General features: G+C 40.4%; 2 protein-coding genes across 4 annotated transcripts; one reads left to right on the top strand and one right to left on the bottom strand.

The window, feature by feature from the left end:
* Positions 1-86: 86 nt before the first annotated feature.
* Positions 87-5246, bottom strand: rtcb (RNA 2',3'-cyclic phosphate and 5'-OH ligase). Its single transcript, XM_076296582.1, has 12 exons — positions 5058-5246; positions 4640-4718; positions 4471-4538; positions 4283-4382; positions 4002-4158; positions 3570-3726; positions 2673-2832; positions 2046-2221; positions 1641-1829; positions 1313-1423; positions 1006-1125; positions 87-604 (listed from the first exon to the last, which is right to left on the bottom strand). The coding sequence occupies exons 1-12, from the start codon at positions 5148-5150 to the stop codon at positions 497-499; spliced, it is 1518 nt and encodes a 505-aa protein (XP_076152697.1). The 5' UTR covers positions 5151-5246; the 3' UTR covers positions 87-496.
* fbxo7 (F-box protein 7) lies at positions 5082-13689 on the top strand. Of its 3 annotated transcripts, none has more exons than XM_076296584.1 (10): positions 5082-5100; positions 6270-6411; positions 6752-7001; positions 8060-8302; positions 9280-9424; positions 10100-10183; positions 10334-10429; positions 11001-11177; positions 11971-12017; positions 13287-13689. In XM_076296584.1, the coding sequence occupies exons 2-10, from the start codon at positions 6290-6292 to the stop codon at positions 13602-13604; spliced, it is 1482 nt and encodes a 493-aa protein (XP_076152699.1). In that variant the 5' UTR covers positions 5082-5100; positions 6270-6289; the 3' UTR covers positions 13605-13689. The 3 variants fall into 3 exon arrangements, with proteins under 3 accessions (XP_076152699.1, XP_076152698.1, XP_076152700.1); XM_076296583.1 differs by lacking the exon at positions 5082-5100 and adding an exon at positions 5285-5347; XM_076296585.1 differs by lacking the exon at positions 5082-5100 and adding an exon at positions 6069-6086.
* The last annotated feature ends 159 nt before the right edge of the window (positions 13690-13848 follow it).

The raw sequence follows: 13848 nt of genomic DNA, 5'->3' as shown, positions 1-13848 counted from the left end.
ATCTTGCACTGAATGTTTTCTGCTGTGATCTTTGCCAAAGTTTGTACAAAAAAATGTACTGTCAAAATAATAATGACAATTCATGATTGAATTTAGTGTTTTTATTATTATTATTATTATTATTAGATTTTCCTTTTGCCTGCTCAATGAACTCAGCGTTGCAGTTATCACACAACAAAAACAGGAGGCTTGAAGCAACCTACCCTTTAATGGTGGGAAAACTGAGGAGTCCAAAAAAAAAAAAAAAAGATCTATTGAGCTGTGCTCTTGCTTGCCATAGAATAGAACCACACCATTAACAGATGGAAGCCCTTTCTGCAGGAAGAAGCTGTTCTTGGATGCACAACAGACTCTTCTGTCATCTGTTTACCATCCTGTTTGACAACGCATCTGCAACACATCATCTTGGGAATTCAGCTATTTCACTTCCTGTTGACTTTCCTGTGCCATTCTTGGGACCCGCTTGCAATATTGTCCTTAAGGATGACCTCAGCCTTTAACCCTTGATGACGGCAATGGGACGAAGTTTGATGGCCTTCTTGCTGATACCAGCCTCATGACACGTGTTGACGACATCCGTTACATTCTTATAGGATTCAGGAGCCTGACACAAGACAGAGTAATATTTAGTAATATTTAAGTTAATTTCTGACATGATTACTGTTTCTGAAACACTCACACAATTAAGTACCTGCACCTTTAATAACAAATAATATGGCTAATTCACAAATTCTATGCACATTCAGGAAAAAATATGTGGATTTGCATGCATTTCCATCCACGGTCTTATGAGAATTAAAATTTCTCCAAATCTAGGGCATTCTCCAAATCTAGGGGCAAGTTCTGATTAGCTGTGGGATCAAATGTAAGGCCATCAGTGCAACGTTTTCTGAAACGCGCAGGTAGAAATGCAGCCCCCTCTTCCTCGTACTACCATTTATAATGAATCCATGTTTGTACAACCATCACTATAGCAATCATGCCCTTTGTTCCTCTGTACTTTACCTCTTCCATTACTAGTTTAGGTGAGGCCACTCGGATGGCGATGCCTTTGTCTGCCAACTTATCCAGAACATCCTGGAAGTCCAGATTCCTGCGGGATTTGGCACGAGATAGAGCACGACCCTACAGGACAAAACCGGTTGGAAACTTCAACTTAATGCAATTTTTACAACAAAACTAAACCAGTCAGTATAATGTACTATTGGGTGATATGCTTAAAAAAAACAACAGCATTAACAAACTGTAGATCATTTTCTGTGAAAAACACATGGTAAATATTCAAGAGGTGTGTGTTTTTGTGAAGCCTCACCGCTCCATGGCATGTGGTCCCAAACGTCTCGGTCATGCCTTGCTCTGTGCCGGTCAGGACATAGCTGCAGGTTCCCATGGTGCCACCAATCAGAACAGGCTGCCCAGTCAACTGGTTGGGTAAAAAAAACAACGGTTAAAAATGTCACAACAATTCCGTTTGAAAACAACATCACTGGAGCCCCATTACTGGAACATCAGAACACTGTAAAATTAGACGGCTAAGCCCCACAGACGTCGGTCTGTGTGTGTATAATCCTTTAATAATATAGGGTGTGGGGACTTTGGCTTATTATTTGAAACAATTTGCACAAAACCTGGCGAAGTACCTGGTAGTCAACAGCAATGAGTGGGTGGTGTGGAGGGAAGGCACGGGTGGAACCCTTCCGATGGATCAGCAGAGTTTTCTGCTTGCCGTCCACCATGTGCTCCTCCACCTTGGCAATGTTGTGGGACACGTCGTAGATCACGTGCATGTCCAGATCATCTGGTGTGGTCGTGAAGACTTTTGAGAAGGCCTGTGTAGAAGAAAAGGGACAGGAAAATTGAATTGAGTGAGTCTTCATAAATTACATTTCTTCTCCGAGCTAGGCCAGCCATCAGTATTTAAACAATAAGTCTATACACTAATAGCAGAACTAAATAGAGAGTTAGGGCTTGTCAGGAGGAATGTTTTATTCTCTTAATAAGAATTCTTTCATTCTTTTTTGGCAAGTTGCCTACTTCCACCCTACCTGTCTGGTAAGGAAAGTCATGGAGGACCGGTTGACCCAAGCGTAGTTGCCAGCTGCAGCCATGCCCTTCAGATAGTCCTGGCCCTCTGGTGAGCCAATACGGGCGCAGGCCAGCTGACGGTCATTTACAATGATTTTATCCCTCTTCATCGCCTTCTCCATGGCCACCAGGGCATCTTACATAGGAAAATATATGTGCAATACGCACAATGAATATCAAAAATTATATGAAATAATGATGGTGTTACTGGTCCATTCTATTACCAAACGTCTGTTTTACAGATCTACCAAATGTCTGTTCAACAGATCTACTAACACTATAGTAAACTAATGCAATAATCTGTATTTGTAACTAGACCAGACAAGTAAATCCTATTTTATACATATAATATATTTGTCACATAACAGGAGGAGTGTCATTAAACACTGATGTCCTGTTTAATAGTCTAAACTCCACAATTCGGTACCACACAGTTCACTACCTTTTCAGGAATGGTGGTTTCCAAACAAATATCCGATTTTGTTTTTACAGGGTCTTTCATTTGTTTTTGACTGACCGATAAACATAACATTCAGGTATATTACATTGTCTTTAGTAATTATTTGAGATTAGAAGGATGTGCCCACCTGTAGCCACTTGGTGACCAAGTCCTCTGCTGCCACTGTGAATCATCACACAGACTTGGCCCTTGTGGTCAATACCCATTTTTTTGGCAGCATAGTCATTGTAGATTTCATCCACAACCTGGATCTCAGCATAGTGGTTGCCAGCTCCCAAAGTCCCCAGCTGAAACAGACAACGTTAATGACGCCTTCACCAGATATCAATTAAATACTGTATGTTCTATGTGTATGGAGCTGAAGCCACTGCTGACATCTTTAGGGGCCCAAAGGAGTGTATTGTGGATTATTTTGTAGCCACAGCTACAGCTTCTCTCCTTTGGTTAAACACATTACTTCTCATATGGTATGTCAACTACCAGCACATCTTTGACTGTGTTTACATGCACTTCAGTATTCCAGTTATGATCGGGATTTTGAAGTGTTGAAACATCATATCCCAATTTCAGAATCCCGGACAAGCCCTTATCCCGGTTTTGAGTAACCCGGTTATGCTAGGTAGAGTACTCTGAAAGAAACCAGGATACTGTTCCATGTATACACCTTACACCAGTTTCTCAGGCAAATGTGCTATTGTATTAGAAACTGGGATAAGGTGTGCTAATAGAACTTTATTGTTGGTAACTGGGATACTAGCATTCGCCATGTATACAGGGATATTAATAACTGGGTTCCTCTGTGTTCATATAAACACCATATACCGAATATGATCAAAACAGGATAAACCTCATAACCGGGATACTGAAGTGCATGTAAACACAGTCTCGGTCCATCATCTTATTTGTCTCTACTTGGGCCAGTCTTACTGATTGTTATCAAAATTGTCATCTTTCAGTCGTCGGGACCAACATGTCTGCTTGGGGTCAGCTGTGTCTTGTCGGACTGTTGTGCTCAGCGAGGTACCTGAGGTAGGCCTCTCTTCTTGGCCTTGGAGGACACCTTGTTTGGGTCAGCCTGCAGCATCCTGCCGTACTCCTCACAGTGCTCTTTATCCTCTGCCCAGGCGTAGCCCTCCCTCAGGGACCAGTCCACTCCCATCTCCAGAGCCTCCTCCAAATCCCTGCGTCAAATACACTTACGCATTACAGAGGCACTGCATGAGAACAAGGACACAATAACTCTCAAAGGTGAAATAGTTTTGATCTATTTTTTCCTTGAGCTGCTGATTAATTGTCAAGAATGTTCTGTAAGAGAACCTGAGCTGACTTGTTTTATTTTTCCAAACTTTTTAGAATTTGAAGCAAAATTCAGAATTACAGCCCTGTTAGTATGTATCCATAAGTGTCTTGACATCTCTAATAATAAGAAGCATTCTTATTGAACGGCCATTATTACTTTGCAGTCATCGGGATGACTCCCTTGGAACCCACACCGACGGGGATGTGGTCAAACATGGCCTGTGCCAGCTGCTCCTTCACCGGCTGCACATCTCCCTCGTCTAGGTTGGTCCGCAGCAGGCGCACACCACAGTTGATGTCAAAGCCCACCCCACCTGTGTTTATGGTTTAAAAAGACAGTGGCATGAGACGATGAAAAATGAAAGCTTCAGATGATGTGATCACATTCTGATTTCAAACTTTGCAGGAATGTGTAGGAGAAACAGGCCTGATACTTGCCTGGGGAGACCACTGCATTGGGATCACTCATGTCAAAGGCTGCCATGTTGCCAATGGCAAAGCCATAACCTGAGTGGACATCTGGGAGACCAATGGACTTCTGTGGATATGAATGTTGTTTCTTAATACTGACTGTTGCATTTTCAGCACTTACAAGTTGGTGTGTGGTGTTACTGTCAATGACTTACATGCACTATTCCAGGGAGGGCTGCCACATTACCGATTTGTTTCATGGCTGGAAGGAAACCTCCAATACCTGATATGAATAATTGGATATTTTGTCAAGGATGACAATAAATGCAGTGAATCTACTTTTCTAATACAGTTAAGAACATAACCTAAAGTTGCCTTTCTTACCTCCACCTCGGCATGCATTTCTCAGCTCTTCAAACATCAATTTTTCAAGTGGGTCATTGACGTAGAAAACTCCTTCGACCTACACATCAGGTGGAAATACATAAGTTACAAAAAGTCTGAACACAACTAGTAGACTGACTGACAATGTTAGTGACTGACATGGCAATGTTAACTAGCCCATTGCATCGAACTTTAGCTAGCCCATTACATCGAACTTTAGCTAGCTAACTATCTTTCACAGAATTGAACTAATGAATTAAGTAAATTATACTAGTAACCTAGACCCCTTACTTTAGTCAACTACAGTAAGTTAGCTAGCTTGTATGTTAACGTCAGCGAACAGATATGGCAGATATCAACGTTAGCTAACATTAGCTAACTAGTGAATGGTGCCATCACGTTTCTTCAGCTGCATCACCTGCATGTTGGGAACGAATCCTTTCTTGATCCTCCAACAATTTGTATGTATTTTATCCAGATACTGTAGTTCGTCATTGTATGTTCGACTCATTTTGAGATTCTCTGTAAATGTAAATTAGTTAATATTCCAAGTTCAGAAATACTGCCGTATGTATGACAGCCGACAGCAGCAGTCTACGTAGACGAAAATACCGACAACTACGGCGGCTTATAATGGTCAAAATTGTGCATCCCTGAAGTCTAGCGTGAGTCTAGCTGGCTGTCAGTAGAGAAGTCCACTTTAAATAGGTATACTTTTTTTTTCTTTAATTCTCGTCATTGAAAAGAATTCTGTTGTTTCCACCTTAGGGACGTTCTATGATTTTAAAGTATCGTGTTAGATATTCGTCCTAAAGCTTTTTTTAATCCAGCATGATTTGCATACAGTAGTTGTTGTAGTGCAGTGTTAGCTAACGTTATCAAAGTTATTGCTAGCTAACTAACCTTACTAGTCCCATTAATGTAGAGAGACTCATACTTTTACACCAGTAGTAAAATTGATTCACCCATGCTATGGGGTTTATTCAGTAAGTTGTAGAGCGACAGTTCTTAAGGCTGATTATCAGAAGTTGTTGTAACGTTAATTTAACGCTAGCTAGCTAGCAGTGCCTTGCATCCCAACCACTGTCAACACAGCTACAACAATACATGCTAGGTCTGGTTTGGTTGCATTTACACATTGTAATACTAAGAAGAAACAGTGTATTTCAATATATTTATTGCACGCTCCATCGGCTATTAACTTGACTGTCAGATGCAAACGTCAATGTGATTTTGAGAGATTAGCGACGTAACTTTATGCTTACTAGTCAGTCAATTTTATGAGTAATGGATATCTTAAATATTCTACGCCACTGTTGCATTCTCTGTCAATTTCCTCGAAACGAAAACGAAACACTTTCTTTCTGACTTGGCTGCAGCCCAGTAGCAGCTAGCACTTGTTTATGTAGCCTACTAATAATCACTCGTGATCAGGATGAGTCAGCTGGTAATTTAGTATAGTGCGTGGTGGTGGTGGCCAGTTCTAGATCTGATCTGTTACAGCCAAGTTGAAAATGAACAAGAAAACCTTTGATGCACATTTAATTGGTGTAATCAGATAGACATGATTCTGGATACGAGTCGAATTTCCTCATACGTCTGAACTTGTATTTTTGGCTCTGTCTTGTAGGCCTACCCACGCTGAAAAAAATGAAGTTGCGCGTTAGAGTTGGTAAACAGACCAGTCCTATGGAGCTGGAAGGAGAGCAGGCCACTCTGACTGATCTGACAATCCAAATCAAGGAAATTTTTCTGCCAGCTTGTGGATTCAGGTATGTGCTCTAGCAACAGTAATGCATGTAAATGCTTATTATGTCAATCAGGCATGATGGGTAATACTCAAACAAACTCTATGACATCATAATGTTAATAATATACTATGGCAGAAATACAAAATTGCATATTTCCAGGCTAATGTTGGTGGTAGAGCCACTTATAGAAAGGGGGCAGGATAACTGTTTGTGTACATTTTTACATCAATATTTATTAGTTTACTTTCATTGTTCAAGCAAACATTTTCAAACGGCCTCCTTTATAGGTTGAAGACTGAGCATTTGCCAATGGGCATTTATCATTAAAACAACATCTCCCTTATGTTCTTGTTGTGTGCAGTTCGGATACAGATTTTGGCCTGTCCTTAAATGGAAAGGAACCCCTAACTGACACGGGGCAGACGCTAGCCTCCTGCGGGATCGTTTCTGGCGACCTCGTTTGTGTCATTCTACCCCAGACGTGCCCAGCACCAGCAGCAGCACCAGCAGCATCATCCTCATCCACATCACAGGTGCCCACCTCCAGCAGCAAGGTGCCCCATAAAATGCAGGAACCTTCCACATCTACAGCCCCACAACACTCTGCAGAGGTAAGGAAATAGAGGACAGACTAGGTTTTAGTTTGATTTTTAGCTGACACATGTATTGCAACATTTTGTCTAATGGAATACTAATCAATTATGTTATGCTCTCTTATTATATTTAAAATCTAGGATAGTATATGATGTTTGTAATTGTAATTGTATGTACAGTACACCGCACAAGAACATTTCTTGAATAACTGTCTGTGATGGTTTGGTTAGTTACTGTACAGTATACAATGTGAAATGTTGTCCTTTAGAATGCCTGTCCCAGTTATGTCATTGAGCTGTTTTAAAGGAGTGATCATATTACTAAAGTTGTGTGAAAGTTTTCTGCCCTACTTTATTCCAAACTGAATTGAAAACATAAATGCTGCTGTCAGAAGTTTTTGTCAATTCATTGGATGAAAGAGTTTTGAGGCATGTACATTTAATTCTTCATTGACTGTCTGGACTTGGCATGTACTGTAGGGTATTACACGGTTAACATTCTTGGGGAAAACTGCTGAGTCATGCCACAGTCCCCTCTTCCGAGGTCTCTCTGAGAAAAGGGTCAGAATGGCACAAAGCTCTCATTATGGTGAAGTAGCTCAAGGCTCCGAAAATTTGACCCAAGCTTTACCAGTGCAAATAATATGTAAAAGGCACATTAATAAGAACAGATTTTTTTCAGATGTAATGCAAACTGAATGTTTAGCGTTTGTTAGTAACCAAAAACGGTACATGTTTTTTGTTTCATTTTTGTTTTTTTTGTTTCAGAGATGACTGTCAAATGGCCAATCTAGTTACTTGTTAGTTGAAGTCCTGTATTAACCCTAGTCAGATAGATAGATAGATAGATAGATAGATAGATAGATAGATAGATACTTTATTGATCCCAAAGGGGAAATTCATGGGTCTCAGTAGCATACAGACATCACACACAACATGCACGACATGCACTCAATGTAGGATAGAATATTACTTTAACTCTGTTGTTAGCACAGACTATAGACGCATACAAGGTATAAAATGGTAGGAAATATTTCAAAACCACAGTTTCTATTTAAGTGTTATGTGTCTCGCAGCCAGGCCCCAGCACTAGCCAGAACAGCTCGTCCAACCCAGACGCTGAGGCAGACCTCGAGATGGACGAAGACGCTCTCTCGGGTCCCTTCATCCCAGATCCCATGCTGTGCAGTGAGGCTGAGGACGGGATGGTCCCCCACTCTCTGGAGCTGCTGCACCACAGCGCCCAGAGCAGCAGTTCCAACGACTGCCTCATGGTGGCTCTGCACCTCATCATGCTGGAGACAGGCTTCCTTTCACAGGTGAGGTCTGTAGCTTCAGAGTAGCACGCCCAACTATTTTCTATACAGAGGATGGTATCATTTTACGCCCTGTAGTATCTGTTTATTATATTAAGATAAGTGACAGTCAAGATTCACTTGAATTTAATTTCGTACATAGAAAGAAAAATCATGTAGGTAGCATTCAGGGCTAGTTCTGGATAGATTGAGCAAAAATTCATTGTTCCACCTCAGTCGACCCGGGCTCAGTTCCCACCAGGGATTAGGTTAACGAGAATGAGAACCAAAACGAACAACATTTTTGGATGAACGTAACCGAAAACGGGAACAAAACCAATTTAACTTGTTCCGGAGTGAAAACGCTATTTTCAATTTTAGATAACCAGTTAATAACGGTATTAATCGTTCCGATTAACCTTTCTTTGAATATTATTCTTCAGTCAATAGGCTTGGAAAGTCACACAGTGTTCCCTAGACCCCTTATAGAATGGATTTTATTTTATGAATCAGTGTCTCCCCTGAATAGTAGGCTAGACCTACTATGAGTTGATAAAAAGGATTTTAAAATCCAATCCAACACAGGCTGCCATTTCCACATCCCCACGCCTGAATTCAGGCACAGTGTTTTTAACAGTTGGCCTTGATAAATGTGCTTTGATTTAAGCTTAAAGGCTGTTGGGTAAAAAGGCTATAGTATTGTGCCACCGGCCATAGATCAATTTGTAAAGGCAATGTCATTTTTAAAGTAACGTTATTAACCGTTCTACTATAATGTTCTAACCGGTTACCATTTGGAGGACAGTCCTTGGAACACTGTTTTCAGTCCCTGGTTCCTACTGTTGCTAGTCCGTGTTGATTTGGATAAAAGTGTTTGCTAAATATCAGTCAACTTTAAGTTTAACTTGAACTTTTCTACCTTAACCTCAACTTAGGTTTTGCCTTTTTGATAATGTGAAATCATGAGGTTTGAAACGTAATGGTGATGTGCTTGTGTGTAGGGGACAGAAGGCAGAGCTGGTGAAATGCCCACAGGGTGGCGAGTTCCAGGGGGCATGTATAGGCTGCACTACACACACCCTCTCTGTGAAAACAGTCTGGCCGTGGTTGTGTGTGTCCCTATGGGCTCCGTGCTGGTCATCAATGGTGAGTTCACAAATCATTGGCCTGCCCACTCAGTCCCCAAGACTGAAAACTGTTTTTACTACATTATTTGTAATGGGATGTTTTGCAGGTAGCTAGTACTTGCTGTGATGTACAGATTCATTTTGACGGTGCATGGTCATGTGTAATGAACACCTGGTTGGCTAGTGAGAAGGACAGGCACGCTGTCATGTGTTGTCACGCTATGTAGTTTGATGTTTTAAGTTGGAAATCCGGCAGAAATGTAACCGCTTTTTACAGCAGGACATTGCCAAATACAACACAGGAATACATCAATTAACAAGCTAGGTAGCTTTCACTAGTGGCAGCTGTGCAGTTGTTGAGGTTTGCAAGGCAGGCCTGATGTCAGTTTTGTAAATTAGCTTTCTAAATCTACACAAACTCCATCATAGTGCCTCTTAAAACATTATTTTAGTTCCTGTTATAACAAAACAAGATCAAGGAAGAAAGATCAGCTACTCTCCTAATGTTCCTCACAACTACTGCATTCTAAATCTGTCCCAGGCAATCATTTATTTTGAAGAGGGACAGTGTGTCACATAAGCATATGTTTTTGCTAAAATTAATTGTCGTTCTTCTGGTTGTTATATAAAGCACAGATGGTTTTGGATGTCCTGCAGCAGCTTGATGGTGCTTATTTAATTATTCAATTTGCAGCCACTTTGAAGATGAATGGCACAGTGGACAATGCAAGGAAGCTGGAGCTGAAAGCATCGTCCTTTGTGACCGAACACTGGGCAGGTTTGTGCTGAAGAGAGATTGAGCTGTACTGTACCTTATCTTATCTTTAGCATATCCTGCAATCTTTCTTAAATCATGTTATGCACAATTTACTGTGTGATTTTTGCCTTTTTATATGTATATACTTATATGTATATATTTTGATATCAGGTGAAAATGCTGCAGCTGTCTACAAAGACTTGAGGAAGCTCTCACGTATTTTTAAAGACCAACTTGTCTACCCTTTGATGGCAGCTGCTCGGCAAGGTACTGAGATGTTCTGGTTGATGCTAGTACTTGCAGATAGCCACTGAGACGCACAAAATCCTTAAAAACCTCATTGCACAACAAACATGGAATCAATCTGTTTTACATACCATGTGTTAGATGTTCTATTGCTACTGTTAAAATGATTTTTTCCTAATTCTATAATATTCACAATATACCTTAATATGTATTGCACAAAATACAAACTTGCTTTAGAAGTGTTTCTCACTGGTATCTTGTCTCAAGATCTCCTTGTAATGGCTGTTGGTGGTTGCTTTGCTTACCCACACTTCTGAGGTGTTGGCGTTCAGGGTGTGAAATGTATTATTTTGAGTGTTACTGCACTCTGTGGAAAAGTTCAGCAAACTGTGACTATTTAGCATTCAAATGTAGTAAATATAAACGATTTAAAAAAAAAAAAAGTGTAAGTAGAGCATTTAGTCATTTTTAGTAATTTTAGTCATTAAAAATGAAATGACAAAAGTAAAAAATGAGTACACATGCATGGTGCTTTAATCATCGTGATGAATACCCAGTGACTGACAGTTTTAGCCCATGCTTCCTCCCGCAGCGATGGGCCTCCCTGTGCTATTCGGTCTGCCAGTCCTGCCTCCAGAGATGCTTCTGAGGATCCTGCGCCTGCTGGACGTGCCCTCTGTGGTCGCGCTCTCGGCCGTGACCAGAGACCTCCGCGTCACCACAGAAGACCCCTCTCTCTGGAGGCACCTCTTTCACAGGGATTTCAGAGGTACGGTTCCAATGCCAATCGAGTACTCATGAAGAACATTATTTGTCAGCTGACAAAATTACTCCTGATTCTTGCTATATGCAGCATACGGTTATTCTGTATCCAATACAGTATTTAACATGTGTCTCTATTTCATACAGATGTATTGGATGACATGTCTGAATTTTAGAATGCATCATTGTATACTATGATTTGATGATGACCACATAAAAAAGCATGTCAACCACTCTGAATAAGTGACAGAAGGAGACTATCCTAAAATGACTATGTATCATTGGATCACAGTAATGTTTTTTTCATTATTCTTTCTTAGTACTTTGATCTTTTGTATTGTGATTTCATTAATTATTTATATGTGTATTCACCGCTGGTTTCTGTAGATGATTAATATTAATGCAGAAACTACACAGTGTGAGTAGACCGCAGCTGCAATGAAATTACAAACTCGTGCTGTTTTATTCTAATGGTTATCGCACTTAAAGTGCCTTTCTTCTGAAAGATTAATTAATTTCTCTTATAAATATGAGGGAATGTCTTTCATCATGATGCTATCATGATACTTCTGTGATATCCTAATGCATCACGATGCACTGTATTACAACATATGCATGATATGCATTTAGGGCTGGGCGATATGGCCTAAAAAAATAGATCCACCCCCCCAGTCCTAATATGCATTGTACTCTGGAGTATGTGGCAAACCCAATGTGGATCCCAATTGCTCAGTGCTTGACCAGAAAAAAATCCCATCTTGCAACCAAAGAGATAAACCCTACATTAATGTCTCCCATAGCTTGGAGCAGCCAGCGCACAGAACCAAGAGATACAGAATGGAAGGAGGTAAGCAAGTACAATAACTTAGATCAACACCCTGGGTGTTGACTCTTTACTGTCAACTGGGTGCTGAATCTTTACTGTGGTGTAATGAATGTACAGTATAGGAAAAGGACATCACTCACTGAGTGCTGTCCTTTTTCTATACATTCATTAAGCAACTACAATAGACCTTGAAATACATCTACGTGGGGTTATGTAAATTCAATGGTAAAATAACCGGGAAATCTTGTATTCTTAGTTTGCCGTAAAAAGTGTGTTCCTCTTTTAGTCTGTTGTGTTACTCCTGGTACCTTCAGTGACTACATAGCTTAGCAAAAGCAATCAACTTTGATTTGGTCATGTTACTTGACATTTAATCAAATGCAGAGCCGGACAGTAATGGAGTACATTTACTTGAGTACAGTTTTGAGGGATCTGTACTTTACTCGAGTATCATTTTTGGGGAGTACTCATGACTTTACTTAATGGCAAATATTGTACTCTTTACTCCACTACATTTCTATCCATAACCGTGAGTACCCGTTACTTCTTCTAAAAAAAAAGGAAAAAAGAAAAATCTCGGAAACCCTCAATTTGTTGTTTCCCTCTCAAACCACTGATTGGGACAGCAATCACCTTCAGCTTTCCGCCAAAGTCAACTCCATGGTTAGATTTAGATAAGAGACAAAACCATGGACGAAGACGCAGCAGGTCCATCCCTGGAATGTGCCAACCTGTGGCCCCACCTCGCCAGACTATTTACATTTTCTGAACAAGTTAATGATAGTTTTTGCTTCAAGTGTTTCAATTACAAAATAGTATTTTGTATTTGAAATACGTATTTTAAATACATGTATTAGAAATACTGCCCATCCCTGGCAACATGGTAAAAAGATGAAAATGATGAAACTATTTACTTTCAATTCCTTTTACATTCTCCAAGGTATTAACATTAACATTTTTCATAACTCCATGTAAGATGTTTCTGTACATAAATGTAAGCACTGTGGCAGTAGTAATGCAATATTTAGAAAATGTACTCTTGTACTCTTGATACTCAAGTACTTTTAAAAACAAGTACTTCAATACTTTTACTTAAGTAGACATCTGACTGTTGTACTTTTACTTGTACTGTACTTGAGTAAAATTTAGCAAAGGGTATCTGTACTTTTACTCAAGTAATAAAGCTGTGCACTCTTTCCGCCTCTGATCAAATGCTGAATGACTGCACTTAAAGATGAAAGTGGATGTGATTTGAAACTCATTTAGCGGCCTGTTCTCTTTATCTGACAGCTTTACAAGAAGAGATATAAGCAGCGCAAAGAGATGAGTCGCTTCAAGCCCAACCCTCACCCCTGCCAGATCCCTCCCATTTACCCGCTGCACCCTCTGCCTGCATCTCCTCTCCCCATACCTTTTTACCCCCCTGGCATCATCGGTGGAGAATATGACCAACGACCTGGCATTCCCCATGGTCTTCTGCCCCGGCCACGCTATGACCCCATTGGTCCATTACCTGGTCACGACCCTGGGTTTGGAGTGCCACTTGGACGGCGGTCAGTGAGACCGACTGGGAACAGACCTGCAGATATCCGGCGAGGATTCATTTGACAATTAGCACATCTGTGCACGTAACGTTACTTTTACAAAAAGGCACATAAACATCTTTAAGCACTCAATAAACACTGTAAAACAGCTCCAGTGTTTTCTTTTATGGTGACTGTGTCATCTTAATTTTTTTATTTTGTTTACAGTGTATTATTGTTTTGTTTGTTTATTAGATATAGGGCTGAGAACTGCATGGAAGTAGAAAGTAATTTTCTTCATGTGTTGCCCTAATACTCATGCCATAATT

The sequence above is a fragment of the Alosa pseudoharengus genome, unplaced genomic scaffold, assembly GCF_046254945.1.
Source record: "Alosa pseudoharengus isolate Yale_2024_CS ecotype anadromous, Long Island Sound unplaced genomic scaffold, YU_APseudo_1.1 YU_APseudo_1.1_scf_20, whole genome shotgun sequence".
Classification (NCBI taxonomy): Eukaryota; Metazoa; Chordata; class Actinopteri; order Clupeiformes; family Clupeidae; genus Alosa; species Alosa pseudoharengus.
Note: the sequence above shows the minus strand (reverse complement) of the source record. Positions and strands in the feature narration are given on the sequence as shown.

What these genes read in the sequence shown, in the direction of transcription:
- fbxo7 (XM_076296584.1), top strand. Translation starts at nt 6,290, where the DNA reads ATGAAGTTGCGCGTTAGAGTTGGTAAACAGACCAGTCCTATGGAGCTG. An exon ending in TGTGACCGAACACTGGGCAG is followed by an intron (nt 10,184 to 10,333) that starts GTTTGTGCTGAA and finishes TTTTGATATCAG; the next exon opens with GTGAAAATGCTGCAGCTGTC. An exon ending in GAGATACAGAATGGAAGGAG is followed by an intron (nt 12,018 to 13,286) that starts GTAAGCAAGTAC and finishes TTTATCTGACAG; the next exon opens with CTTTACAAGAAGAGATATAA.
- rtcb (XM_076296582.1), bottom strand. Translation starts at nt 5,150, where the DNA reads ATGAGTCGAACATACAATGACGAACTACAGTATCTGGATAAAATACAT. An exon ending in TGGTCACCAAGTGGCTACAG is followed by an intron (nt 2,222 to 2,672) that starts GTGGGCACATCC and finishes TTCCTATGTAAG; the next exon opens with ATGCCCTGGTGGCCATGGAG. An exon ending in GGACCACATGCCATGGAGCG is followed by an intron (nt 1,126 to 1,312) that starts GTGAGGCTTCAC and finishes TTTGTCCTGTAG; the next exon opens with GGTCGTGCTCTATCTCGTGC.